Source organism: Microcaecilia unicolor, chromosome 14 (genome assembly GCF_901765095.1).
Source record: "Microcaecilia unicolor chromosome 14, aMicUni1.1, whole genome shotgun sequence".
In the NCBI taxonomy this organism is placed as follows: domain Eukaryota; kingdom Metazoa; phylum Chordata; class Amphibia; order Gymnophiona; family Siphonopidae; genus Microcaecilia; species Microcaecilia unicolor.
In genome coordinates this window covers 21,355,895-21,381,801 of record NC_044044.1, presented here as the reverse complement: position 1 = coordinate 21,381,801, position 25,907 = coordinate 21,355,895, and the positions used below count along the sequence as shown (strand labels likewise).

The following is a 25,907-nucleotide window of genomic DNA, read 5'->3' as shown; positions in this document are numbered from 1 at the left end:
AGTAAGGGATAAGGACAAAGAGTAGCAAGATTCCAAGCAGAATCCCAAAGAGTAGCAAGATTCCGGAATCCCACAGTAGCAAGATTCTGTGTGGAATACCACAGTAGCAAGATTCCGGAATCCCACAGTAGCAAGATTCTGTGCAGAATCCAAAAGACTACTACTACTACTTATAATTTCTATAGTGTAGACATACGCAGCGCTGTACACTTGAACATGAAGAGACAGTCCCTGCTCGACAGAGCTTACAACCTAATTAGGACAAACAGGACAAACAAGAGATAAGGGAATATTAAAGTGAGGATGATAAAATAAGGGTTCTGAACAAGTGAATAAGGGTTAGGAGTTAAAAGCAGCATCAAAAAGGTGGGCTTTTAGCTTAGATTTGAAGTCGGCCAGAGATGGAGCTTGACGTACCTATTCCGCCCAAGGCTCTTATTGACCCTGGAATAAACAGAGTAGATACAGTCCGCAGTGCTGATGGAGTCCTGCAGCGTTATGCCCATACCATTGAAATGCTGAAGCATCCCTACGTCCACAGGGGAAAATATGCTTTCACTGTTCAGACCTAGCCAACTACGACAGCTGGCTACTTTAATGAGTGTTCAGCGAAATCCATTACAGGCTCAGAGGGAAACAAGGTAGATTAACCGGGAGACATCACTGCTGGAATGCCATTACATAAGAACACCATCTCCAGATCAAAACACCCACAGCCGCGTTCACCGCTTTACTGAAATTAGCTTCACCCTTGCACTTTTCTGTGTGTTTAGCAGGGGAAAGGGGTAAACCTTACTGGAGAGACAGAACCATTTTTGTTTTTCCCCTTTTTTAAGATTCAGTGCCCTCAGTTTCAGTGGTAACTCAAGGCAAGTTCCAGTCTACGCTCAAGAGTCAAGAAAATACCTACAGTATGGAGGATATAAGGGGCGGCAAGAACTGCCGAAGGTCCCAAGGGGCATCAGTGAGATTTGAACTCTTAATTGGTATTTAGGATCCTGTTATGAAGTTACCAGGCTGTTCTGCTCTAGCCCAGGTGCTTCTAAACTCAGACCTGGGGACACAACCTAGCCAGTCTGGTTTTCAGGATATCCTCTATGAATATGCATGGGGCTAGGCTTGCATACCAAGGAGTGCATGCAAATGTCTTTCATGCATATTCATTTTTTTTTTTTGCAAAGGGTAATAAATGTTCTGATGATATATGACTAACGTTTAATAGTCGTGGGTTCCAGCATTATATGCATAAGGTTTTATAAGATTTTATTGAAACATTTGTAATGTAGAATAAAGATTTTGTAAGATGTCAGAGATATGATGGTAGAGTGTTTATAAGTACATAAGTAATGCCACACTGGGAAAAGACCAAGGGTCCATCGAGCCCAGCATCCTGTCCACGACAGCAGCCAATCCAGGTCAAGGGCACCTGGCAAGCTTCCCAAACGTACAAACATTTTATACATGTTAGTCCTGGAATTGTGGATTTTTCCCAAGTCCATTTGATAGCGGTTTATGGACTTGTCCTTTAGGAAACCGTCTAACCCCTTTTTAAACTCTGCTAAGCTAACCGCCTTCACCACGTTCTCCGGCAACGAATTCCAGAGTTTAATTATGCATTGGGTGAAGAAATATTTTCTCCGATTTGTTTTAAATTTACTACACTGTAGTTTCATCGCTTGCCCCCTAGTCCTAGTATTTTTGGAAAGCGTGAACAGACACTTCACATTATACAACTATATTGAAACTGATCTACCCGTTCACTTATATTATATGCATATTCACTGTGGATATCCTGAATACCTGACTGGCTCGGTGTACTCCGAGGACTGGGTTGAAAAGAAGTGCAGTAGTGCCCTGAGGTTTGATGCTGAATGACTGGAAACGCCAGTGACCCTCAGCCCGTTTTACTAAGCTGGTGACTTCTCAACTCAGTCCTGGGGCCACACATACAGCCAGTCAGGTTTTCAGGGCATCCATGAGATACTGTATGCAAATCTCTTATGCCTATTCATTGTGGGTATGCTGAAAAAACTAGTCCTTCCCTACTCCCCTTCTTGTGCGCTCCGCTCCATGGATAAATCCTTCTTATCTGTTCCCTTCTCCACTACTGCCAACTGCAGACTTCGCTCCTTCTGTCTCGCTGCACCCTACGCCTGGAATAAACTTCCTGAGCCCCTACGTCTTGCCCCATCCTTGGCCACCTTTAAATCTAGATTGAAAGCCCACCTCTTCAACATTGCTTTTGACTTGTAACCACTTGTACCTCTCGCTTCTACCTACTCTCCTCTCCTCTTTCCTCTACACATTAATTGATTTGCTTACTTTATTATTTTTGTCTATTAAATTATAAGCTCTTTGAGCAGGGACTGTTTTTCTTCTATGTTTGTGCAGCGCTGCGTATGCTTTGTAGCGCTATAGAAATGCTAAATAGTAGTAGTAGTAGCATATGCTCCAAGGACTGGGATGAGAATCCTTCTGCTAAGGCTTTTCTTTCTTAATGAATCTACAGGAGAGAAAAAAAGCTACTCAAATTAGACAGTGTATGAATATAGGGAGCACAAGGAAAACCATTAAAGCGGGGGTGGGCAACCTCAGTCCTCAAGGACTGCAACCCAGTTGGGTTTTCAGGATTTTCCCAATGAATATGCATGATAACTATTTTGCATGCACTGCCTCCATGGTATGCAAATAGATCTCATGCATGAAAAAAATCCTGAAAACTCGACAGGGTTGCGGCCCTCCAGGACCGAGATTGCCCATCCCTGCATTAAATCATGCAGGAGCAGAGCGTGCAAGAGAAAGGGGACAACAGAGTTCCTGAAGGAGGAAAGAAAAGGGAGAGGAGGGGTCAGAGCGGTGAGGCATGTAGTACACGGCACACAGCGAGGCACTTTTGCAATGCTTTCTAAGAAAAACAAGTTCTGTGACTCATAATGAACACTACAGGCCTGAAATCTCAGTACAGGCAGGTTCGTTCATTTGGATATTAATCACTCCTCCTTCCAAACCTAAGCTCAAGGCCAGTTCAGGTGCAGTAGGTCATTTCCCTGCCCCACAGGGCTCACAATCTCTAAGTCCATAACTACTGAGGCTACAGCAAGTGAAGCAAACAAAGAGGAGGAATTATTTTTTTTTTCACTCAACAAATAAAGCTCTGGAACTATTTGCCAGAGGACGTAGTAACAGCGGTTAGCGTATCTGGGTTAAAAAAGGTTTGCACAAATTCCTGGAGGAAACGTAGATAGTCTGCTTTTGAGACAGACATGGGGAAGCAACCGCTTGTCCCCAGGATTGGCAGCGTGGAATGATGCTAATTGGGTTTCTGCCAGGTACTTGTGATCTGGCTTGGCCACTGATTGGAAAACTGGGCGAGATGGGCCATTGGTCTGACCCAGTATGGCTACTCTTATGTTCTATCTTGTCCAAGGAGATCAGTGAGAGAGGCGGGATTTGAACTCTGGCTTCCCTGGTTCTCAGCCCACCGCTCTCTCCCTCAGATAGAGCAGGTACTTCTGCCTTGTGACAAGGAATCACGGTAGAAACTCCAAGCCTCAGCTGTGCACCAACTCCTGTCTGTAACACAAAGAAGGGCATTTTCGAACGGGGTTGGCCATCTCCGGGGCTGGCTCCGCAAGTGGGTGGAGCCAGCCATCTTTTTTTTTCGATGATACGGTTGGGGCTGCCCAAATGTCAGAGATGGACGGCCTCGGTTTTTGCCCATAATGGAAACCGAAGCCGGCCATCTCAAACCCAGCCAGATCCAAGGCATTTGGTCATGGGAGGGGCCAGGATTCATAGTGCACTGGTCCCCCTCACATGCCAGGACACCAACCGGGCACCCTAGGGGGCACTTCTAAAAAGTAAAAAAAATATATTTAAAATAGCTCCCAGGTGCACAGCTCCCTTACCTTGGGTGCTGAGCCTCCCAAAACCCACTCCCCACAACTATACACCACTACCATAGCCCTAAAGGGTGAAGGAGGGCACCTACATGTGGGTACAGTGGGTTTCTGGTGGGTTTTGAAGGGCTCACATTTACCACCACAAATGTAACAGGTGGGGGGGGGGGGGGGCCTGGGTCCACCTGCCTGAAGTCCACTGCACCCACTAAAACTGCTCCAGGGACCTGTATACTGCTGCGATGGACCTGAGTATGACATTTGAGGCTGGCAAAAAGTTTTTAAAGTTGTGGGGTTTTTTTAGGGTGGGAGGGGGTTAGTGACCACTGGGGGAGTCAGGGGAGGTCATCCCCAATTCCCTCCGGTGGTCATCTGGTCAATACGGGCACTTTTTTGGGACTTGGACCTGAAAAAAAAGGACCAAATAAAGTGGACCAAATTCTCACCAGGGACACCCTTCTTTTTTTCCATTATCAGGCGAAGTCGGCCATCTCAACGCACGCCCCCATCCCGCCTTCGCTACCCTACCGAAACGCCCCTTGAACTTTCGCCGGCCACGCGACGGAACGCAGTTGAAGCCGGCCAAAATCAGCTTTCGATTATACCGATTTAGCCGGCTTCAGGAGATGGCCGGCGATCTCCTTCGAAAATAAGCTGGAAAGCGATCACTGCTCCCACTTCACAGCTCTAAGAGGAGAGCATGGCACAGCCGCTAAATAGAAAGCAAAGGAGACCACAAAGCAGGCAAATGTTTAAGAGTATACAGGCAGCACAGGAGAGCAGAGGAAGTGATGCGACCACTGTAAAAGAAAAATGCAGGAAAGACAAAGGGAGACCTACCCCATGAAAGCCTGTCAATCGCACAATCTTAACTTTAAATGTCGTATTTCTCAGAGGTGTGTGCTTGATTGATCAATACCACACACTGGGCTGACAGCCTCTCATAGGACCGTGAACCCTTATTCACGGTGCCTCCCAGCGAACAAAAGGTCAGACCGCAGCAGCTTACACTGCACAAGGCTTTTATTAAAAAAAAAAAAAAAGTTCAAGGAATGAAATTCCAGCATTACAAGGCTCAGGGGAGAAACTCCTCTTTCCACTCTCCCAACTCACACAGGCAGGTTATAAAGAATGCAGGGAGGCTGAGCCCAAGCTTGTGCCCTGGTGAAACAATTCTGTAGCACATCCTGTGGTCCCTGCTGAGGCTAGAGAGACTCCAGTATCGTCTGAGACACACTCTGAGGTCCACTGGTTTTATTGCCATTGAATGCGCACATCCTGCAGTCTCTGCAAAGGCTCCATTTTCCCTTACAATTAACTAGTTCAGTGCCACTGGGTCACACCCCATACCCTGCAGTCACTGTGAAGGCTGCGGAGACTCCGGCACCCCTTGAGACCCGTTGGTTTTCAGGAACATCCCGCCAGCACCAGGCAAGAAGGAGGGCTGGGGACTGTCCGGGCGTTCCTGCTTTACCGCAGGCAACCCTGAGAGAGTCAGGCCAGCGCTGGCCGAGGGTGAAAGCTGCTGCAGAGTTCCCTGGCTCGACTGCGTCTTGCCCTCGCCTGCAGATGGCAGCGATACGACGATATACTTCTGCACGCTGCCCGTTGCCGTGCTGCTCGTAACGGTCTGAGCCGTGGAGACCAGCTTGACGATGGGTTGGATGCTGGGAACGGTGGTGGTGACAGGAGACGTAGAGGTAGTGGCTGCAGGGGTCGTACTCAGGGTAATCACCTGCAGAAGGACAAGCAAGTAGAGGTGAAGAGCACGAACTTTCCCATCGCTTGCACACACACAATGACGTGGTTAATTCATACCTAGGTCCCAGCACGATAATTCTCACCTCACCACTGACAAGCAGACCAAATGCATGGTCTGCGTCACAAGTGCAGAATGACATCTGCATATCCTTTTTTTTTTTAATATTCATTTTATTACAAAGAGAAAAACGTGCTCAAGCTGTACTATGACTCTTCAGTACATTGTTTTCCTAAGAATCAAAGAAACATCATCGTTCAGCTTACTCCTAACCCTTACCCTTTCCCCCAGTCTTTCAAGATGGCTACATACTCAATACACATCACACTGTGATCTTCCCTGATACACCATCCACAGTCCCGCACACCCACCCTGATACACCAGAAACCAGAAGTAAGGAGGAGTTGTGGGCGCTGTGCCTGTCCCTCATCTGCTCATGTGGCTCTGCCCCCTGCTGTCATCAAGTGAACCTGGGACTTTTGAGGATGTTAATAGTTGTGGATGGGCTTCCAGGTAGGTTGATTTACCTTTGTATTAAATTGTTTGTAATTGTGGCTTAGCTCACCCCCTGATAGAAAAGCAGGGCAGGGCTGAGTTAGGGCTTCCAGAAGTATTTTTTTACCTACACGACGCTTACCCCCTTGTTTACTAAACCGCCCGGCAATGCCGACACAGCCCATTCAAAGTGAACGGGCTGTGTCAGCATTACCACACAGCACAGTAAACAGGGGGTTTAGTATTCATTGTATTTTTAATCCCTGCAATTTTTTTTTAAATTATATTGTAATTGACAGAGTAACTGTATTTTTACATTTTATATGTTTTTAATTCACATAGAATGCTTATTTAATTGTAAAATGTATTCATAAATATTTATATACCAATTCCATGAACAAAGTTAATTTGAGATGGTTTTCATAACCAATTAAAAAAAGACAAATCAGAAAACATATAAATAAGAAATAAAAAAAAATTATAAAAATCAATTATACAATTGAAAAATCCATTAAAAAATAGAATTTAAAAAAATAATCTCGTCCAAAAAACTTTAAGCTCATAAATAAAAATTAAATCTCAGGAAACAAACATGTCTTCAAACCTAAAGGGACTAACTGCACTAAGATTTACTAAACTGTGGTACAAGTGGAGGAGTGGCCTAGTGGAACAGAAAATGTAAAAATTATTTAAAATCAGAAAATATACTGCAGACCAATGAGGAGGTGGCTGCGTAAAGCTTACTGATTTGAAGCCTGATTCAGTGACTGGCACCGCTGAGGTCAGTGATTAAACAACAGTTAACAGGAGGTGAATATATATAGCAATGCAAACAACAAACACCTTCCCCCTTCCATGCACACTACACTGTGCTACTTACCCCCTATACAAACTCCACCGACCCTACTCCAAACTGCCCAGAATACGGCCGCCAGACTCATATTTGGGAAAACCAAATATGAAAGAGCAAAACCTCTGAGAGAGAAACTTCACTGGCTTCCACTTAAGGAACGCATTGCGTTCAAGATCTGCATGATCGTACACAAAATCATCCATGCAGACGCCCCAATCTACATGCTTAAACCTCGTAGACCTACCTCCCAGAAACGCCACAAGATCATCTCGCAAATTTCTCAACCTGCATTCCCCCAGCTGCAAAGGTCTTAAATACAAGCTGATGCATGCCACTACCTTCTCTTACATGAGCACGCAGTTATGGAATGCATCGCCAACGGACCTGAAAGCAATCAACGAAACAACCGTCTTTCGGAAATCTCTGAAGACATTCTTCTTCAACAAGGCCTACAATGAGAACCGACAACCCCACTAAGGGGCTCATTTTCAAAGCACTTAGCCTTCCAAAGTTCCATAGGCTTCTATGGAACTTTGGAAGGCTAAGTGCTTTGAAAATATGCCTCTAAGTCACCTCACCAACCCACTCAATTATGAACACTGACCTTCTCTAACTTCCCTATTCACTCTCCTCCTTCATCTTCTTCTCCCCTCCTAACCATTACACATTACTAACTGAACCTGATTTGTGATCCGAATTGACAATGTTATTAATCTATGTAAATACTTAATAAGCACCAATTGATTTATACAGAAGGGAGCTCACAATCAATCTATTCAAAATATGCTCTACTTCAATCTACAATTCCATCAATATTTCTTTCAAACACAGTCCGCTGTATTCAGGAAACCTAGCGTTCTTAAAAGGATCAGTCAGATCAGCGCACCTTCCCCTAATAAGGCTAAATGAGCCTAGCATATGTCAAAAGGGGGTGTTAACGCAATCCTCATCAATCCTTAATTCTATCTTAGATGGAGACTGTTTGATATATGTACGGAGACTACCTTGAAACAGCGTTTTGTACGCGATCTGTGTCGGTTGACATCTGGTCTCCAGAAATATGATTATGAAATTGAAAGCTAAGTAATCTAGTATACTATGAAATTATGAAATGCTATGTGCAATAAGTTGAAGAAATTTAATATTATCTATAACCGATTAAAGGAAATAAGAGATAAATAAGAAAAGAAAAAAAGAAAAAAAGTTGAAAATATATCATTAAGGATTGATGAGGATTGCGTTACACCCCTTTTGACATATGCTAGGCTCATTTAGCCTTATTAGGGGAAGGTGCGCTGATCTGACTGATCCTTTTAAGAACGCTAGGTTTCCTGAATACAGCGGACTGTGTTTGAAAGAAATATTGATGGAATTGTAGATTGAAGTAGAGCATATTTTGAATAGATTAATCTATGTAAGCCACATTGAGCCTGCAAATAGGTGGGGGAATGTGGGATACAAATGCAATAAATTAAAATACCCTCATACATTGCACAGTTTATCCAACCATACCTGCTGAGAACTATTACCGGCAGAAGTAGAAGACATGACAATGAACTTGGTAGGTGGTGGGGATGGCTGGGTCGGTGTGGAGGGACGCGCTGATACCAGCGTCTGAACAGGCAGTGTGAGGGTGCTCGGGACCTTGATTATACTTGGGGGGCGGGAGATGTTTTGTGACGGGGAAGGCTGAGACAATGTCAGGGTGGGGCGTGGCTGCAAAAGAAAAAAAAAAAGTCAGTTACAGATTTATAAAATACTCTCACTGTAATACAGAACTACAGATCGTTTATTCATTTACTATACCGTCACTTATTGCAATAGCAAATCAGAACAGTTTACGTAAGAAAAATATACATTAAAATACGTTTTAGTACAAACTAGGAAATCCAACATCGATAGAACAGCACAAACAAAAGCATCCACACTAAAGAAGTAATTAAACAAATATTATATCATTCAATTTCCCCCGACACAGCCATCACCAGCACACACTAGAATTCCACGTGCATAAAAAGTCCGATGAGTGCTGTTAAGAGGATGAATTACTCTTCAGACTTGGCGTACAAGACGTCATGTACGTGGGATTTTAAGTGTGTGCTGGTGATGGCTCTGTCGTAGGAAGCAAATTTCGAACAGAAGTTATGATTTTGGTATTTCAAATTTTTAAGAAACCTATTGTAGAATCCTAATTTTTATGTCAAAATAACACATAAGTACATAAGCACTGCCATACTGGGAAAAGACCAAGGGTCCATCAAGCCCGACAGCGGCCAATCCGGGCTTCAAGAACCCGGCAACCCCCCCCCCCCCCCCCACACACACACACACTAAAAATGTAATAATGTTCAATGGACTTTTCCCTCAGGAATCTGTCCAAACCCCCTTTAAATTTAAGTCCAGCTGCTGACACTACATTCTCCGGCAATGAGTTCCAGAGTCCAACTACATGCTGAGTAAAGAAAACCTTTCTCCTATTTGTTTTAAATCTACCATATTCTAGCTTCATCATGTGTCCCCTGGTTCTATTATTGTTTGAAAGTGTAAACAAACGCTTCACTTCTGTCCGCTCTACTCCGCTCATTGTCTTGTAGACTTCTATCATATCACCCCCTCAGCCGCCTTTTCTCCAAGCTGAAGAGCCCTAACCTTCTCAGCCTTTCCTCATAGGGAAGTCGTTCCATTCCCTTTATCATTTTCGTCGCCCTTCTCCAATTCCTTTTTTATATCATAATTTTAAACTTTATAACAACATTTTTAGGCTGCCTTTTTCAGTCACCGATTAGTACATAGCAACCTTTCAGAGTAAAGCTCTGCGTAGAAAAATACAATCTCAGCAACTCTCAAAATCAACTCCATTAACACGAAATTACAATCACCTCTCTCCCTCAAACCAAATTCCTTTCTTTTCTCACTTCCTACCCGCACCTCAGCAGAAATACATTCAGGCATTCAGAACAGTATTAAGGCTTAGGACAAAAAGTATCGCATTAAACAGCGTAGAAACTCTATGTACCTGAGTGATAGTGAGTGTGGTGCGGTTCACCTGTTGAGCCTGCAGCGCCGCCTGCGCCCGCGCTTTCACCGCATTGGTGCAGAGCAATGGCCCCAGGTAACCATAGTCCGCTCTGAAAGCATCTTGGTTATCTGGAGGAGTCCTGACTTTTGCCAAAACTGGAGCACAGTGCTTCTGGGGTGGAAAGAAAGGGAAGAGATTATATGAATGCCCAGAGCAAAATTGCTAATCAGAACAGGAGGGGTTACAGGGAGGTTTATTTATTTAGTTAACAACATTTAACACTTGCCTATTAGGAACGCAAAAAGATCAGCACGCTCATTCCTCAATCTCTCCATTACCCCAACTGTAAAGGGCTAAAATATAAATCCACGTACGCAACCAGTTTCTCCTACATCTGCACTACCGAAGGCCATAAAAACAACGCAAGACCTAACTATCTTCCGAAGGCTACTGAAAACTGAACTGTTCAAAGAGGCATACCAATAACATCCATCCTCAACACTAAATAATAAGATTGCACATGAACTAGAAAACCGAACTCTTTTTCACTTGAATGAACAACCTCTTTGTTAATAACGATCAAGCACTACCACTTCATGTCTTATGTCGATTATGGTCTCTCTATAGTCGATGAACTAATGTATACTACAATCCAATCTTTCACTCATGAAATAATATGCAATACCATAACGTATTACCATGTACGCATGCACCTAATGCAATGCCTTTTGTAATTCTGTTACCAGGAAATGGCAGCCGCCATTACGGCAAATGTAAGCCACATTCAGCCTGCAAATCGGTGGGAAAATGTGGGATACAAATGCTACACTATCATGGCTTTAACACTATCATGTATTTTACCATCATGTAACCAAAACTTCTGCTAAAACAAATGTATACTCTATTCTATTTCTAATATTATGTATTTCACCATCATGTACCCAAAACTCGCTGTAAATCCAAATGTACTTTCTTTTCTATTTCCAGTATCCACGATGAATTGTTAGCCACATTGAGCCTGCAAAAAGGTGGGATAATGTGGGATACAAATGTAATAATAATAATACAAATAAATAAATTAAATTAAATAAACATTTATAGCCTGCTCATCCAACCATCTGAGCGGGTTACAACAAAACAAACCAACCAGCAATATCACACAATAACAATGACAAACATATTCTTTGAAAACTCTATAAAACAACCCAAACCCTTAGGAAGACCCTTTAGAGTGTAAATCCAAAGGAACGAACAGAACAGAGGACAAACGCTGAACACTCATACAAAAATGGCACAAGGGGGCAAGATGAGTCCCTTACAAAGTTCAAGTGTCACAGACACGAAGGTGTGCACAGAAACACATTCAAGTGCACACACAGAGACAAGTTTAAAATAGGAAGAACTGTGATGAAACCTCTCACTTACAAGCAGCAAGCTCTGGACGTGGTCCGCTCCTATTTTATCAATGTTACTGACAATGGGACCGTCAAGAACGCTGCGAATCCGCTCTCCCTCCCCCTGCAGCCGCGGCACAATTAGAGTCTTGATCACCTGGAGAGAAAGAAACAGCAGGAGGGCAATCAAAGGAAAGAGTGAGCTCCCGTTTTTAACCATCCCTAACCAGAGGGTGGGAAAAACACCTCCACACCCCCTTTGCTATGGAAATGGAGATACGATGCCCTGAACAACGGCAGTCACCAGAACGCACATCGTGTCCGAGCTCAGCAAGTCCTGCGATGGATCCGTAGCGGGTCGTCCACGGAGTTTTATCATCCATCCAGCACTGTAAGACAAGAAACGGAAGATATGTTTTAATCGGGCTTAGGACGAGACACTCACCAATGGGTCGTTACACGGGACAGAGGAGACAATACATTGCGAGACCAGTTGCTGATACTAACGTGAGCGTCAGTAAGTTACGAGTGTCGGTTCTTACCTTGGAGAAGGTCTTGGTGATGCGGGACTGGATATTATTTGTAGTGGTGCTGAAGTTTTTGCAGATTTGCGCGATGAGCCGAGCTGCAAAGTCTCTCAGGGCCCAGTGATTATCCACATCCGGACGCAGACACAGCTGCCTGCTAACAATGCAGGTCATCACTGCAGGAATCAGCTCGTGCAACTATGAGAAATGAGGGAACAAGGGATGGACAAGGGTCTTCATCCAGTGGAGAGCTATCCTCATGTTCCACATCTGGTCGAGACCCTCCTCCTCCAACCCCAAGACAGACCGAGACCCTTTCTCACAGTCTAACACACACCTGAAACCCCCCAAAAAGAGACCAGAAAACGTACGTATTTCTCCAGATAAAGGGTGGGATTATCCATCAGAGCTTTCACCATCCGCATCAGATAAATTAACAGTGCCAAGTTATTCTGCACGACGTTCACGCGCACCTGTCGAAGGAAGCACAGATCAAACTTTGCTTTAAGAAAGGTGGTATATAAACATATTACTGGAGTGTTAATAACCCACCAAGAATGAATACATCCAACTGCAGGAGATACACCTCCCAGTAATACCATTTAGACATTTTTCAGATGCCAGTTACAGTAAAGGCAAACCAGTACAGAAACACAGCAGCAAAATACATGAGTCACCTGATCCCCCGCTCTGTTACAACAAAACATCTTACAGCGAAACAAGCACTTACCCCCTCGGATATGAATGTGCTGAATCTGGGCAGCATCTGGTACAGCCCAGGATCAGTAGCAATGCTCTGGAGAGCCTCCTGAAAACGAGAGCGGAGACACTTTCAATTAATTTCTTCCTTAAAGGAAAAAGTAAAATCCCAAAATACATAAAAAGCCTTCTCAACAAAGACAAAAGCAGGAAAGTGCTTATCGATTATGTATGATTTTAGTTTTCAGTTTTTGAGTGTTGAATTATTTGATTTGTACACACCACTTTAATATACCGAGCAGGCGGTACAGCAAAGAAATACATTACACAAGCTGGGGTGGGGGTCAAACTCACCGCCCGCTTTGCTTCACAGGATCCCACACAGGCCTCCGTTATCTCCTTGTAGTATAGCTGCTGCTCCACTGACAGCTCATGGATACTACGTGGCTTCAGTCGCAGAGGCCCTGCCTCCAGCACGGGCACTTTCTTCTCCTTCCCTGAAAAGTGAGTATGGGGGTTGTGAGCAAAGATCCAGGCCAACAGCAGCCCCGATACCTAGGGCCGCATAAAAGAGACAGCTTCCCTATTCTAAATCTATGGAAAAAATCTCTTAGCAGCATCAGACCTGGCCGACACTGGCATGGAACAGAACTGGCCTTTGGGCCGTAAAAAAAAAAAACTCTTCAGTTGGAACCCAGCGTTAGTAGCGACTCGAATTTCCCAGCGCGATGTTAGGAGGGCGCTCTTTCCTCTGATCTAGTGCCCCAGCAGAGCATTTTTATCCCACATTTTCCCACCTTTTTGCAGGTTCAATGTGGCTTACAGTATGCCGTAGTGGCGATCGCCATTTCCGGAATGAGAAATACACAGTGGTATTGCATTAAGTTCATAAATGGTAAATTATTATAAACTAGTAAAAGAGGCCCATTTCTGAGCAAATGAAACGGGCGCTAGCAAGGTTTTCGTCGGCAACACCCCCCACCCCCCGCCAACCCCTTCGTTGTTGTGGCATTGCTCCGCCCTCAACGTCATGACGTTTGACGCGAGGGCGGGGCCCATAGCGATTTCCCACCCACCCCCGCCTCCCTGCCTCCCTCCCTGCCAACCCCTTCGTTGTTCTGCCCTTGCTCCGCCCTCGAGGGCGGGGCCCGTAGCGATTTCCCACCCACCCCCGCCTCCCTCCCTGCCAACCCCTTCGTTGTTCTGCCATTGCTCCGCCCTCGAGGGCGGGGCCCGGAGCGATTCTGGTGGCTTCACCACCACGAACCTTCGAACCTTTTTGAGGGAAGTCAGGGCTTGGCTTCACTGACGTCACTGTCTTCAGAACGTTGAGGGTGAGTTTTATATATATAGATGGTATAGTAAATTAAATTATAGCCCATCTTGTAAACCTTACTCAGAGAAAAGTGTGGCTTCTACTTTTCATATTGGCTGATGCAGAGAGTTCCCAACAAGCTGACCTTTCCCATCTAAGGCAGATGAACCCTGACCTTTGCCCTTCAGCGGTCCGTTGTCCTCCTGTCCTGGTTTCACAGCCTTGAGTGGTTCCGTGGCTTCCATCTTCTGCTGCTCTTTGGATGCTGACAATCACAGATAGAAAGAAAGTCATCGGCCTGTAAGCCCTGAGACAGCGTATGAGAGTCACAAAATGCAAAAGAAGCTCACGCACAGCAGACACAAATGCAGGAGACACACAAAACGAAGAAGTCTCATGATATTTCATAAAACACAAAAATAGGATGAGAAGAGAGAGAGAGGAAATACAATACCAGGAGGTGGGTTCTCGGGAATTGAAGGTTGGACTCCTTCAATGCTCAGCCAATGAGCTGCAAGAAAATTGGACACAGTGAGTCAGACTGTAGCGTGTACTACCTCCTTCACTACTCACATCAGCAACCAGCGCTGTAAACTTTGGGTTAATACCCCTTTCAATCTAATTAATACTTCAACACATCTCAGCAATTTCCAACACTACATAACCAACTGCAGGAGTATACCCCTTCCAATAACACCCCTTCATTTAACATTTTTTACGTCCTATCACAACTGTGCCCAAGACAAGTAAACAATAATGCGATCATAAAATGTAAAATACAAATACAGGAAAAAGTACTAACAAAATACCAACCACATTCAATTATTATAAATAACTTCAAACTAAAATAAACACTAAAAAGTCAAACATCTTAGAAGTGGAAGTTAATCCAGGAAGCAATCTCTCTAGATCATTTTAAAGAACATTCACAAATCCATTAAAAAAAAAAAGCGCCTTGAAATGCTTTCAGAAGATTTTGAATGAGATAAAAACGCTGTTAAAGCCAGGCCCATAGAGAAGAGTACAAGTAAAGCAGATTCCTGTGACCTCCACACCTCTCTCTGTTATACCCAACATTAGTACACTCCTACAAAAATACAAGCTTCCTAATGCATCAGAGCTCACAACCTGGCTCTGCTCTTCTCCGGTCTTTTTACCTTTCAGGCACACATCCAGAGGTACGCGTGGCAGAGGGGTGTTAATGATATCACTGAGATCCACTTCCTTCTCTTCATAGAAGTACAGCTCTCGCCCTCCACCGCTAGCATAGCGAAAGGGGATGAACTCTTGAGCATGGAACCCATAGAGAGGCTACAGGTAGAGAGAGGCACAGGGCATTAACTCCAGGGCTTGGAACCCAGGGAAAGAGAGAGGAAGCACACATCAATTGAACTCCAGAGGAAAGAACCCATAAAGAGACCGACACTGAAGGTAAAATTTAAGAATGAGGCATCTGGAGAGAAAGCGCGGGAAAAGTTTCTTACCTCCACATTTTTCAGTTTCAAGGAGGAATCGATATCATTCACAGCCAACTTCTGTCGCTTTCCCACATGCATAAACTTCAAAGCCTCCTGTGAGCGACAAGTCAGATGGCTTTATGAATGAGTAGAACAAATGACATCAAAAGTAACAGGAGAAATCTGTACCACACTCGTCCAAGATTTCCTTACATAGTTTGTGTGCAAATCTATCCCAAAATGCGTCACGGCCATAGCAGAAAACATTCATAGCATGGCTCTTGTCAGGTTTCTATGGATTTGTGAAGTTTCCTGTATACCTGATACCGATTTATGATACCAACATGATAAAGAAAGTGAATCCCATCAATACCCTCACCTGTGCAATTTCCTTGATCCTGTAGCTGACTTCTTCTGTCAACAATTGGCAGGTTTCCTCGGGCATCTGGGAAATACCCATAGACTCAGCAATGACCTTCATGGACTCTGTGGGGAGGAGCGTGTTAGTCAATTTAAGTTTCTTCTCCTCTGCCATTGCCGATGACCCTAGTGCCAGAGAAGAAAAATAGGATCGTCAATCCCCCCCACCAATGCTGTGAGAGGCAGCCTGAGAAAGGCAGCTCCAGTCCTCTGTCTCAGCTCCTCACCATCACCACTCAAAGCCTGTATACAGTTGGCCTGACAACAACACATTAGATGCCCTGAAAGTGCAGACTCTTTTCTGGGCCTGGATTTTTTTTTTTTATAAAACTTTGAATGGGCCCTTCAACCACACAAGACCTGACTACACTATAGTTACACTGCTGACTACAGCTTTCAGCAGGACATCATTAAGGAAGGAGCAGCAGGGGAAGAAAGGTAGGGAGAGACATGCAGCAGTAGCCCTCCTTTATGTGTCACTAGGCAATTTCAGAAAACAACCCAGAGAGGGTCCAAAGCACAGAACACTGTACAAAAGCACAAAAAAAAGCACCAAGAGCCTCCAATAAATGGGACAAGGATCTTTATCTGCACAGAGTAGATCAGCAGGGAATGAAAGGTAGGGGGGACATGCAGCAGTCGCCCTCCTTCATGTGTCACTAAGCATTTGGCGAAAACAACACAGAGATGGTGCAAAGCACAAAACACAATCCAATAAAAGGGCCGTGGAACTTTATTCGCACTCATGCAATGACCAGACACAGGCTGTGTTTCGGCACCGAGCGCCTGCCTCAGGGGTCGCATGTCTTCAAAAGTTCGTAAATGAAGATTGCCCCGCCAAAGGCAGAAAAAGGACTCCTTAGCCTTGAGTAAACCACTTGGCTGGACAAGCAGCCTGGCACAACTTAGTCAATGCACCTGCAGCCTAGCTCTAGAGGCTGCTGCAGGGTCACTCACCCCGTGCTGTTTCTTCTGTGCATGGGGAAGGTCAGGCTGTGGGTCTCCCTGCCATAGCTTAGTCAATGCACCTGCAGCCCAGCTCTAGAGACTGCAGCAGGGTCACTCACCCCGTGCTGTTTCTTCTGTGCATGGGGAAGGTCAGGCTGTGGGTCTCCCTGCCATAGCTTAGTCAATGCACTTGCAGCCCAGCTCTAGAGGCTGCAGCAGGGTCACTCACCCTGTGCTGTGCATGGGGAAGGTCAGGCTGTGGGTCTCCCTGCCATAGCTTAGTCAATGCACTTGCAGCCCAGCTCTAGAGGCTGCAGCAGGGTCACTCACCCTGTGCTGTGCATGGGGAAGGTCAGGCTGTGGGTCTCCCTGCCATAGCTTAGTCAATGCACTTGCAGCCCAGCTCTAGAGGCTGCAGCAGGGTCACTCACCCTGTGCTGTGCTTGGGGAAGGTCAGGCTGTGGGTCTCCCTGCCATAGCTTAGTCAATGCACTTGCAGCCCAGCTCTAGAGGCTGCAGCAGGGTCACTCACCCCGTGCTGTTTCTTCTGTGCATGGGGAAGGTCAGGCTGTGGGTCTCCCTGCCATAGCTTAGTCAATGCACTTGCAGCCCAGCTCTAGAGGCTGCAGCAGGGTCACTCACCCTGTGCTGTGCATGGGGAAGGTCAGGCTGTGGGTCTCCCTGCCATAGCTTAGTCAATGCACTTGCAGCCCAGCTCTAGAGGCTGCAGCAGGGTCACTCACCCTGTGCTGTGCATGGGGAAGGTCAGGCTCTGGGTCTCCCTGCCATAGCTTAGTCAATGCACTTGCAGCCCAGCTCTAGAGGCTGCAGCAGGGTCACTCACCCTGTGCTGTGCTTGGGGAAGGTCAGGCTGTGGGTCTCCCTGCCATAGCTTAGTCAATGCACTTGCAGCCCAGCTCTAGAGGCTGCAGCAGGGTCACTCACCCTGTGCTGTGCATGGGGAAGGTCAGGCTCTGGGTCTCCCTGCCATAGCTTAGTCAATGCACTTGCAGCCCAGCTCTAGAGGCTGCAGCAGGGTCACTCACCCTGTGCTGTGCATGGGGAAGGTCAGGCTGTGGGTCTCCCTGCCATAGCTTAGTCAATGCACTTGCAGCTAAGCTCTAGAGGCTGCAGCAGGGTCACTCACCCTGTGCTGTGCATGGGGAAGGTCAGGCTGTGGGTCTCCCTGCCATAGCTTAGTCAATGCACTTGCAGCCCAGCTCTAGAGGCTGCAGCAGGGTCACTCACCCTGTGCTGTGCTTGGGGAAGGTCAGGCTGTGGGTCTCCCTGCCATAGCTTAGTCAATGCACTTGCAGCCCAGCTCTAGAGGCTGCAGCAGGGTCACTCACCCCGTGCTGTTTCTTCTGTGCATGGGGAAGGTCAGGCTGTGGGTCTCCCTGCCATAGCTTAGTCAATGCACTTGCAGCCCAGCTCTAGAGGCTGCAGCAGGGTCACTCACCCTGTGCTGTGCATGGGGAAGGTCAGGCTGTGGGTCTCCCTGCCATAGCTTAGTCAATGCACTTGCAGCCCAGCTCTAGAGGCTGCAGCAGGGTCACTCACCCTGTGCTGTGCATGGGGAAGGTCAGGCTGTGGGTCTCCCTGCCATAGCTTAGTCAATGCACTTGCAGCCCAGCTCTAGAGGCTGCAGCAGGGTCACTCACCCTGTGCTGTGCTTGGGGAAGGTCAGGCTGTGGGTCTCCCTGCCATAGCTTAGTCAATGCACTTGCAGCCCAGCTCTAGAGGCTGCAGCAGGGTCACTCACCCCGTGCTGTTTCTTCTGTGCATGGGGAAGGTCAGGCTGTGGGTCTCCCTGCCATAGCTTAGTCAATGCACTTGCAGCCCAGCTCTAGAGGCTGCAGCAGGGTCACTCACCCTGTGCTGTGCATGGGGAAGGTCAGGCTGTGGGTCTCCCTGCCATAGCTTAGTCAATGCACTTGCAGCCCAGCTCTAGAGGCTGCAGCAGGGTCACTCACCCTGTGCTGTGCTTGGGGAAGGTCAGGCTGTGGGTCTCCCTGCCATAGCTTAGTCAATGCACTTGCAGCCCAGCTCTAGAGGCTGCAGCAGGGTCACTCACCCTGTGCTGTGCATGGGGAAGGTCAGGCTCTGGGTCTCCCTGCCATAGCTTAGTCAATGCACCTGAAGCCGAGCTTTAACATTACTTTTAACTGGTAACCACTTGCCTCCACCTAACATAGTAACGGATGACGGCAGAAAAAGACCTGCACGGTCCATCTAGTCTGCCCAAGACAAACTCATATGTGTATACCTTACCTTGATTTGTACCTGTCTTTTCCAGGTCACAGACCGTATAAGTCTGTCCAGCAGTATTTCCCGCCTCCCATCACCGGCTCTGGCACAGACCCCGTATAAGTCTGCCCTCCCCTATCCTCGCCTCCCAACCACCAACCCTCCTCTCCTCCTTCCTGTGCACATTAATTGATTTGCTTGCTTTATTTCTTTTTTGTCTATTAGATTGTAAGCTCTTTGAGCAGGGACTGTCTTTCTTCTATGCTAAACAGTAGTAGCAGGGTCACTCACCCCGTGCTGGCTCTTGTCTGCATGGGGAAGGTCAGGCTCTGGGTCTCCCTGCCATCCTCCAGCCTCTTCCTCTCTGGCCCCCTCCGTTCTAATCTCTCCTGGCCATTTCTTTCGCTCTAAGACGCTTCTGTGGATAAAGGACAAAGATACCAAGTCACATCGTTTCAGGGGAGCGGCCTCCCATCCCCCCCCCCTCTTCCACCCCGTCCTACCCGGGGCCTCCCGGCTCTCCTTCTCCGCTGCCCCGTCCCCTAAGGCATAACTTCTCTCTCTCGGCTCTTTCCCTCTCTCGTCTGGCCGGAAACCGGAAGTCGCGTCAGAGGAGGGCGCCGGAGCAAGTGACGTGACGTCGCGGCGTAAGCGCGTGGAGGATTCCGCTTTAGTCCCAGGGTAAGTGGTGGGGGAAAGAGTGAAAAAAGGTCCAGAACGGCGGGATTGGAAAAGGACTCTCGGGGGGGCGTAATAGGGGGGTCTTTTCCTCCTCCTCCTGTCGGGGTTTCAGCACAGCCGCCCCTGACTCAATTTCTTTTGCTGCATAAAACGTATTAATGGACTTAGAGGCCCAGTTAAGGGTAGAACTGGGGGGAGGGGGAAGCATAGGGACTAATGTTCACTTCCCTAACTGTAAAGGTCTCAAATACAAACTAATGCATGCGTCTAACTTTTCCTACTTGAGGACACAGCTGTGGAGTACCATATGGCTCCAGAAAAAGGAGGACGGATTGAGGCAGCCGGGTTTTACTTCCATGGCTTTCAATGGAAGTTATTGAGCCAGCCGGGTTTTACTTCCATTGCTTTCAATGGAAAAGCAATGGAAGTAAAACCCGGCTGGCTCAATCCGTCCTCCTTTTTCTGGAGCCATATGGTAAAACGCGCAACCTAAAAACGAACTACCAACTTACCAACTTCCGTAAATTACTGAAGACCCATCTCTTTAATAAGGCATAACCCACAAAGATCAACAAACGTGAATATACACAACTCCTCCACATGTATTCGGAACTGTCTTATAATGTCTGTTTGTTATATAACTAGCATGTTTTATCACTATAATGCTACCGAGATCCTTCTGTGACACTAAATGTCTATTTTCTAACCTATTTCCACTATTCATGATATAGTGTAAGCCACATTGAGCCTGCAAAGAGGTGGGAAACGGGGATACAAATGTAACAAATATATATATCAAAACACATGAAGTCCACGCACACTGTTAGTAATACATCAATACATTCTCATCCGTACTCTCATCCCCCGTAATTTTAACACACTTAAACCTTAATCTACAGGTAAAAATGCTATACCCGAATGTTTTTGCGCTATTGTTCTATAGTCCTATCAGTATCCGTTGTTCTTCCTTTCTTCCATTGTTCTGTTCCATTGTACTATTCCCCTTAACGATACGTAGACTCTGTTTTAAATTCAATGCCTCACAATGTAACCATAATCGAGCTGTAACAAATTGTACTTCCATCAATACAATGTATTGTATATATGAGCTCACAAATAGGTGGGAAAATGTGGGATACAAATGCAATAAAATAAATAAATAAATATATATATATATATATACACACACACACAATGTTGTTTTTAGTACTGCCCCACTCCTTTTTTTTCTTTTAAGTTTAAACTAGTTTGTTTTGGTTTATTTCCTTTATTATGATTTTCTTATTTGTAAATAAAGTTTATTTTAGCAGCTAGTAAATCATGTGACCCAGCCTCAGTTTAAAAGGCAGCTCTCTAGCAATGCACAGGCATTATGTATGAACAGAGATGCTCCCTGTGTCTGGATGCTCTGGTCAGTTTCTCTTTCACTTTTTTTTGTATTTTTTTTGGACTTGCACAGTTATATAGTTTTTGATTTCATTGTGAAATTTACTGATGAGTTCCTTTTTAATTGTTCCAGTTTCACCTTTGGTGAAGTGACAATGTTAAATCATAAGGGTGTTTAAAACACCTTGACTGTTTCCAAGACAATTTTTTTTAAATGTATATACTTGGTTTTGTTCACAGTATATGTATTTATCTTCTTATCATTATTTTTGATACTACTTCTGCAATTATTTTATTCCTTTTTGTTAGTTTTAAGTTGTTCTGTTAGTTTTTTTATTTATGATTTATTTCTTTTTTTTGTTTTGTTTTGCTTATATTTTGTTTGCTAACTTATGTTTTTACATGTTCTATTAGTATAAATATCCCCCCTGAAGCAGCCCTGCTGGACGAAACACGGCTGTGTCAGGCACCTTTTTATTTGGTTATTCTACAATAAAGGATTTTCAACAACCCTTCACAGCGTCTACTCCTTCGCCATCAATCCTATTAAGAACATAAGCACATAAGAATAGCCACACTGGAAGAGTGGAGGGGTGGGCTAGTGGTTAAAGCACCAGGCTGACAACCCGGGAAGCCTGGTTCAAATCGTGCTGCTGCTTCTTGTGATCGTGGGCAAAATGCTCAAAATGAACAGCACCGGAAAATGCCGCCTTTCCACCGCCGAAAAAGAACTTCCCAATGCTCATCGCTAATGCCATGCAAATTTTTATATGCGCTGTTAGCGCTGAGCATTGAGAAGTAAGGGGAGGGGGATGTGCCCCTGCACATGTGCACAAGATAATTGCGGTAGTGAGGGGAGTCTGGGCTCCAGCGGTCACTGATCCTCTTTCAGGGTAACAAAACCTGCATGCACGATCTCTTCAGTATGAAACTTTTCATCCACAGCTGGGTTAAACCTGCGCTTTGCAATGAGATTAAGTTACAAGAACATGTTTTTTGTTGGCATTTTAGCCCCAGAAAAGGGAGCTTGAGAGTTTCTGCCTTTTTGGTGTCGCATTTCCTTGGTTCTGCTGCTATTATTGATAAGCACAGACTGCTGACAATCAGTGGGTGATTGGCAGAGGGGAGGGCTGTGCTGTGCTGTGCAGGGTTTCCCTCCCGATCGGAGCCTGCCGGAGGTGGAAAAGGGCCTCAAAACTCACCTTCGGAGCTGGCGTAGGGTTTCCAGCATTAAGGGCGCCCCTGCTTGCTGCACTGTTTGCTGAGCATCGGACAGAATAGGGAGATGAGCTCATTTGCATTCTTCTGCCTGTATTACCATGTAATTTGCGCTATTTTTCCCCACGATGTTTCCCTCTGAGAATACTGCGCTGGTAAATGCGGGTTCTAGTTCGGCGCTAACGCATTTACTTCTGAATGTTGGCCTCTTAACTCTCTGTTGCCTCAGGAACAGGGTAATAAGGCAACTCACTTTGAGCTACTACTGAAAAGGTGTGAGGTAAATCCCAGTAATTTAATCAACCCCACCACCACCCAGCCTAGGAATAACTTATCATGCTGTTCTTATCTTTTGACAGAATATCTGGAAGCCTGGTGAAGCCTGAAGCAGCCTGACTGAATTTGCGGGAGTCTGTCCAAGGGAGTCTCCTGAAGTGAGGATGTCCATCAGCACACAGCCTTTGGGTAGCTTCGAGATCCAGGGGGATCCGTACTCTGTATTTGTCATCAAGGAGGGTTACTCAGAAACAGACCAGGAGGGCAATATGAGGGCAGATGGAAGTATTACCCTTATTAAAGGACCACATGTCATCATGGTGGACACGGGGAGCCCCTGGGACCAGGAGCTCATCCTGCAGCAGTTAAGAAGCCACGGATTCCAGCCTGTCGATGTTACACATGTGGTTTGTACTCATGGGCACTCAGATCACGTGGGCAACCTGAACCTCTTCTCTAACGCTACCTTCGTGGTGTCCTATAATATCTGTAGAAGGGACCTTTACCTGGCCCATGACTTTAATGCAGGGGTTCCCTATGTCATCGACGGTTGGGCGGAGGTGATTCCCACCCCAGGGCACACATGCTCCGATGTCAGTGTGCTTGTCCGAGGTACAACCCAGGGCACTGTGGCAGTAGCAGGTGATCTCTTCGAACGTGAGAGGGATGAAGAGGCATGGAGGGAGCTCAGTTCGAACCCAGATCTCCAGGAAGAAAATCGGCAGAAGGTGCTGACGATGGCAGACGTGGTGATTCCTGGCCATGGCCCGCCTTTCCGTGTCATCCGGGGCCAGTAGCAGGCTAACGCTGCACTGATTCCCTTTTCCTATAGGTTTGATTGGGGAGAGAGGCCTGTGGCATTACCTGCCAGGACCAAGTGCTTAAGCTATGTGACCACACATCAGGAAAGATCCTGGTGAGAACAGTGCCTGTCACTCTGATATGAAGTTATTGATCAGAACTGTGATGCCTGGAATTAGTCATTAAATCAGCGAGTGTGTCTAGTAAAATGTTTGTTCCTCAGGTTTGTTTGTACAGGATATTGACATAGCTCTGAGCAGGACAAATCCACACCGGGAGTATTCTAGCTTTTGCACACTTAACGGTACATGGCAGGAGCAATAGGATATGCTGGTGTCATAAATCTGTGCTTTCAGTTCCAGGTCAGAAAAGACTGGTGGCAGCAGTGGGATCAGTGTCTTTGTCTGCTCTATACTTAGTCACACACTGTCTTGGGTGGCAGGAGCGGGATTAGAATTGGGATCTTCTGCCCTGCTCTTTTTACCAGAGTAAAGCAGCAGCCTGTATTATAAGGCAGGTATTTAATATACAGTGGGGGAAATAAGTATTTGATCCCTTGCTGATTTTGTAAGTTTGCCCACTGACAAAGACATGAGCAGCCCATAATTGAAGGGTAGGTTATTGGTAACAGTGAGAGATAGCACATCACAAATTAAATCCGGAAAATCACATTGTGGAAAGTATATGAATTTATTTGCATTCTGCAGAGGGAAATAAGTATTTGATCCCCCACTAACCAGTAAGAGATCTGGCCCCTACAGACCAGGTAGATGCTCCAAATCAACTCGTTACCTGCATGACAGACAGCTGTCGGCAATGGTCACCTGTATGAAAGACACCTGTCCACAGACTCAGTGAATCAGTCAGACTCTAACCTCTACAAAATGGCCAAGAGCAAGGAGCTGTCTAAGGATGTCAGGGACAAGATCATACACCTGCACAAGGCTGGAATGGGCTACAAAACCATCAGTAAGACGCTGGGCGAGAAGGAGACAACTGTTGGTGCCATAGTAAGAAAATGGAAGAAGTACAAAATGACTGTCAATCGACAAAGATCTGGGGCTCCACGCAAAATCTCACCTCGTGGGGTATCCTTAGAAATCAGCCTACAACTACAAGGGGGGAACTTGTCAATGATCTCAAGGCAGCTGGGACCACTGTCACCACGAAAACCATTGGTAACACATTACGACATAACGGATTGCAATCCTGCAGTGCCCGCAAGGTCCCCCTGCTCCGGAAGGCACATGTGACGGCCCGTCTGAAGTTTGCCAGTGAACACCTGGATGATGCCGAGAGTGATTGGGAGAAGGTGCTGTGGTCAGATGAGACAAAAATTGAGCTCTTTGGCATGAACTCAACTCGCCGTGTTTGGAGGAAGAGAAATGCTGCCTATGACCCAAAGAACACCGTCCCCACTGTCAAGCATGGAGGTGGAAATGTTATGTTTTGGGGGTGTTTCTCTGCTAAGGGCACAGGACTACTTCACCGCATCAATGGGAGAATGGATGGGGCCATGTACCGTACAATTCTGAGTGACAACCTCCTTCCCCCCGCCAGGGCCTTAAAAATGGGTCGTGGCTGGGTCTTCCAGCACGACAATGACCCAAAACATACAGCCAAGGCAACAAAGGAGTGGCTCAGGAAGAAGCACATTAGGGTCATGGAGTGGCCTAGCCAGTCACCAGACCTTAATCCCATTGAAAACTTATGGAGGGAGCTGAAGCTGCGAGTTGCCAAGCGACAGCCCAGAACTCTTAATGATTTAGAGATGATCTGCAAAGAGGAGTGGACCAAAATTCCTCCTGACATGTGTGCAAACCTCATCATCAACTACAGAAGACGTCTGACCGCTGTGCTTGCCAACAAGGGTTTTGCCACCAAGTATTAGGTCTTGTTTGCCAGAGGGATCAAATACTTATTTCCCTCTGCAGAATGCAAATAAATTCATATACTTTCCACAATGTGATTTTCCGGATTTAATTTGTGATGTGCTATCTCTCACTGTTACCAATAACCTACCCTTCAATTATGGGCTGCTCATGTCTTTGTCAGTGGGCAAACTTACAAAATCAGCAAGGGATCAAATACTTATTTCCCCCACTGTACGTTTGATGCAAAGTTAGATGCCGGAAAGATCCATGGGAAACTCATATTCTATGACGGTCACTCTGCACTTATTGTCCTTTAGAATTGTGCTTACAGTGGATTCCCTCGCACAAAGTTGAAACCTGGTGTAAATCCTGGCACGCAAATTGGGCATGATACTCCAGTATTCTATAACACTGCACCCAAATTTTTGGAACGCCCCTGACCCACCCATGCCCTTCCCGTGGCCACACCTCCTTTTGGATGGCACGCGAGACAATTTGGGTGCACAGCATATAGAACAGTCCTTAGGCAGATACATAGTCCAAATTAACATCAATAATTAACAACTCGTTATCTAAATTTGGGCGCAGATCTCCGATCCACTCCCAACTTTGTGCGACCTATAGAGAATCCAGGGGATA

General features: G+C 46.0%; 2 protein-coding genes across 8 annotated transcripts; one reads left to right on the top strand and one right to left on the bottom strand.

Annotated features, from left to right (window-relative positions):
• Positions 1-4,888: 4,888 nt before the first annotated feature.
• On the bottom strand, positions 4,889-19,621 carry TAF6 (TATA-box binding protein associated factor 6). 5 transcript variants are annotated; one of them, XM_030187471.1, is made up of 16 exons: positions 19,536-19,621; positions 19,324-19,450; positions 15,797-15,963; positions 15,445-15,531; positions 15,118-15,271; positions 14,415-14,471; positions 14,136-14,225; positions 13,000-13,142; positions 12,677-12,754; positions 12,318-12,419; positions 11,962-12,144; positions 11,734-11,808; positions 11,451-11,576; positions 10,023-10,196; positions 8,519-8,722; positions 4,889-5,634 (listed from the first exon to the last, which is right to left on the bottom strand). In XM_030187471.1, the coding sequence occupies exons 3-16, from the start codon at positions 15,950-15,952 to the stop codon at positions 5,257-5,259; spliced, it is 2,007 nt and encodes a 668-aa protein (XP_030043331.1). In that variant the 5' UTR covers positions 15,953-15,963; positions 19,324-19,450; positions 19,536-19,621; the 3' UTR covers positions 4,889-5,256. The 5 variants fall into 5 exon arrangements, with proteins under 5 accessions (XP_030043331.1, XP_030043334.1, XP_030043333.1 ...); XM_030187474.1 differs by having other exon boundaries at positions 15,797-15,903; XM_030187473.1 differs by lacking the exons at positions 19,324-19,450; positions 19,536-19,621 and adding an exon at positions 18,548-18,560.
• MBLAC1 (metallo-beta-lactamase domain containing 1) lies at positions 19,622-23,676 on the top strand. Of its 3 annotated transcripts, none has more exons than XM_030187476.1 (2): positions 19,622-19,713; positions 22,677-23,676. In XM_030187476.1, exon 2 carries the CDS (start codon positions 22,758-22,760, stop codon positions 23,388-23,390), a length of 633 nt encoding a protein of 210 aa, XP_030043336.1. In that variant the 5' UTR covers positions 19,622-19,713; positions 22,677-22,757; the 3' UTR covers positions 23,391-23,676. The 3 variants fall into 3 exon arrangements, with proteins under 3 accessions (XP_030043336.1, XP_030043338.1, XP_030043337.1); XM_030187478.1 differs by lacking the exon at positions 19,622-19,713 and adding an exon at positions 22,401-22,590; XM_030187477.1 differs by lacking the exon at positions 19,622-19,713 and adding an exon at positions 22,401-22,597.
• Positions 23,677-25,907: the final 2,231 nt, after the last annotated feature.

What these genes read in the sequence shown, in the direction of transcription:
- TAF6 (XM_030187471.1), bottom strand. Translation starts at nt 15,952, where the DNA reads ATGGCAGAGGAGAAGAAACTTAAATTGACTAACACGCTCCTCCCCACA. An exon ending in GCACATTCATATCCGAGGGG is followed by an intron (nt 12,420 to 12,676) that starts GTAAGTGCTTGT and finishes TTCCTTCGACAG; the next exon opens with GTGCGCGTGAACGTCGTGCA. An exon ending in CCACACTCACTATCACTCAG is followed by an intron (nt 8,723 to 10,022) that starts GTACATAGAGTT and finishes TTTCTTTTGCAG; the next exon opens with CCACGCCCCACCCTGACATT.
- MBLAC1 (XM_030187476.1), top strand. Translation starts at nt 22,758, where the DNA reads ATGTCCATCAGCACACAGCCTTTGGGTAGCTTCGAGATCCAGGGGGAT.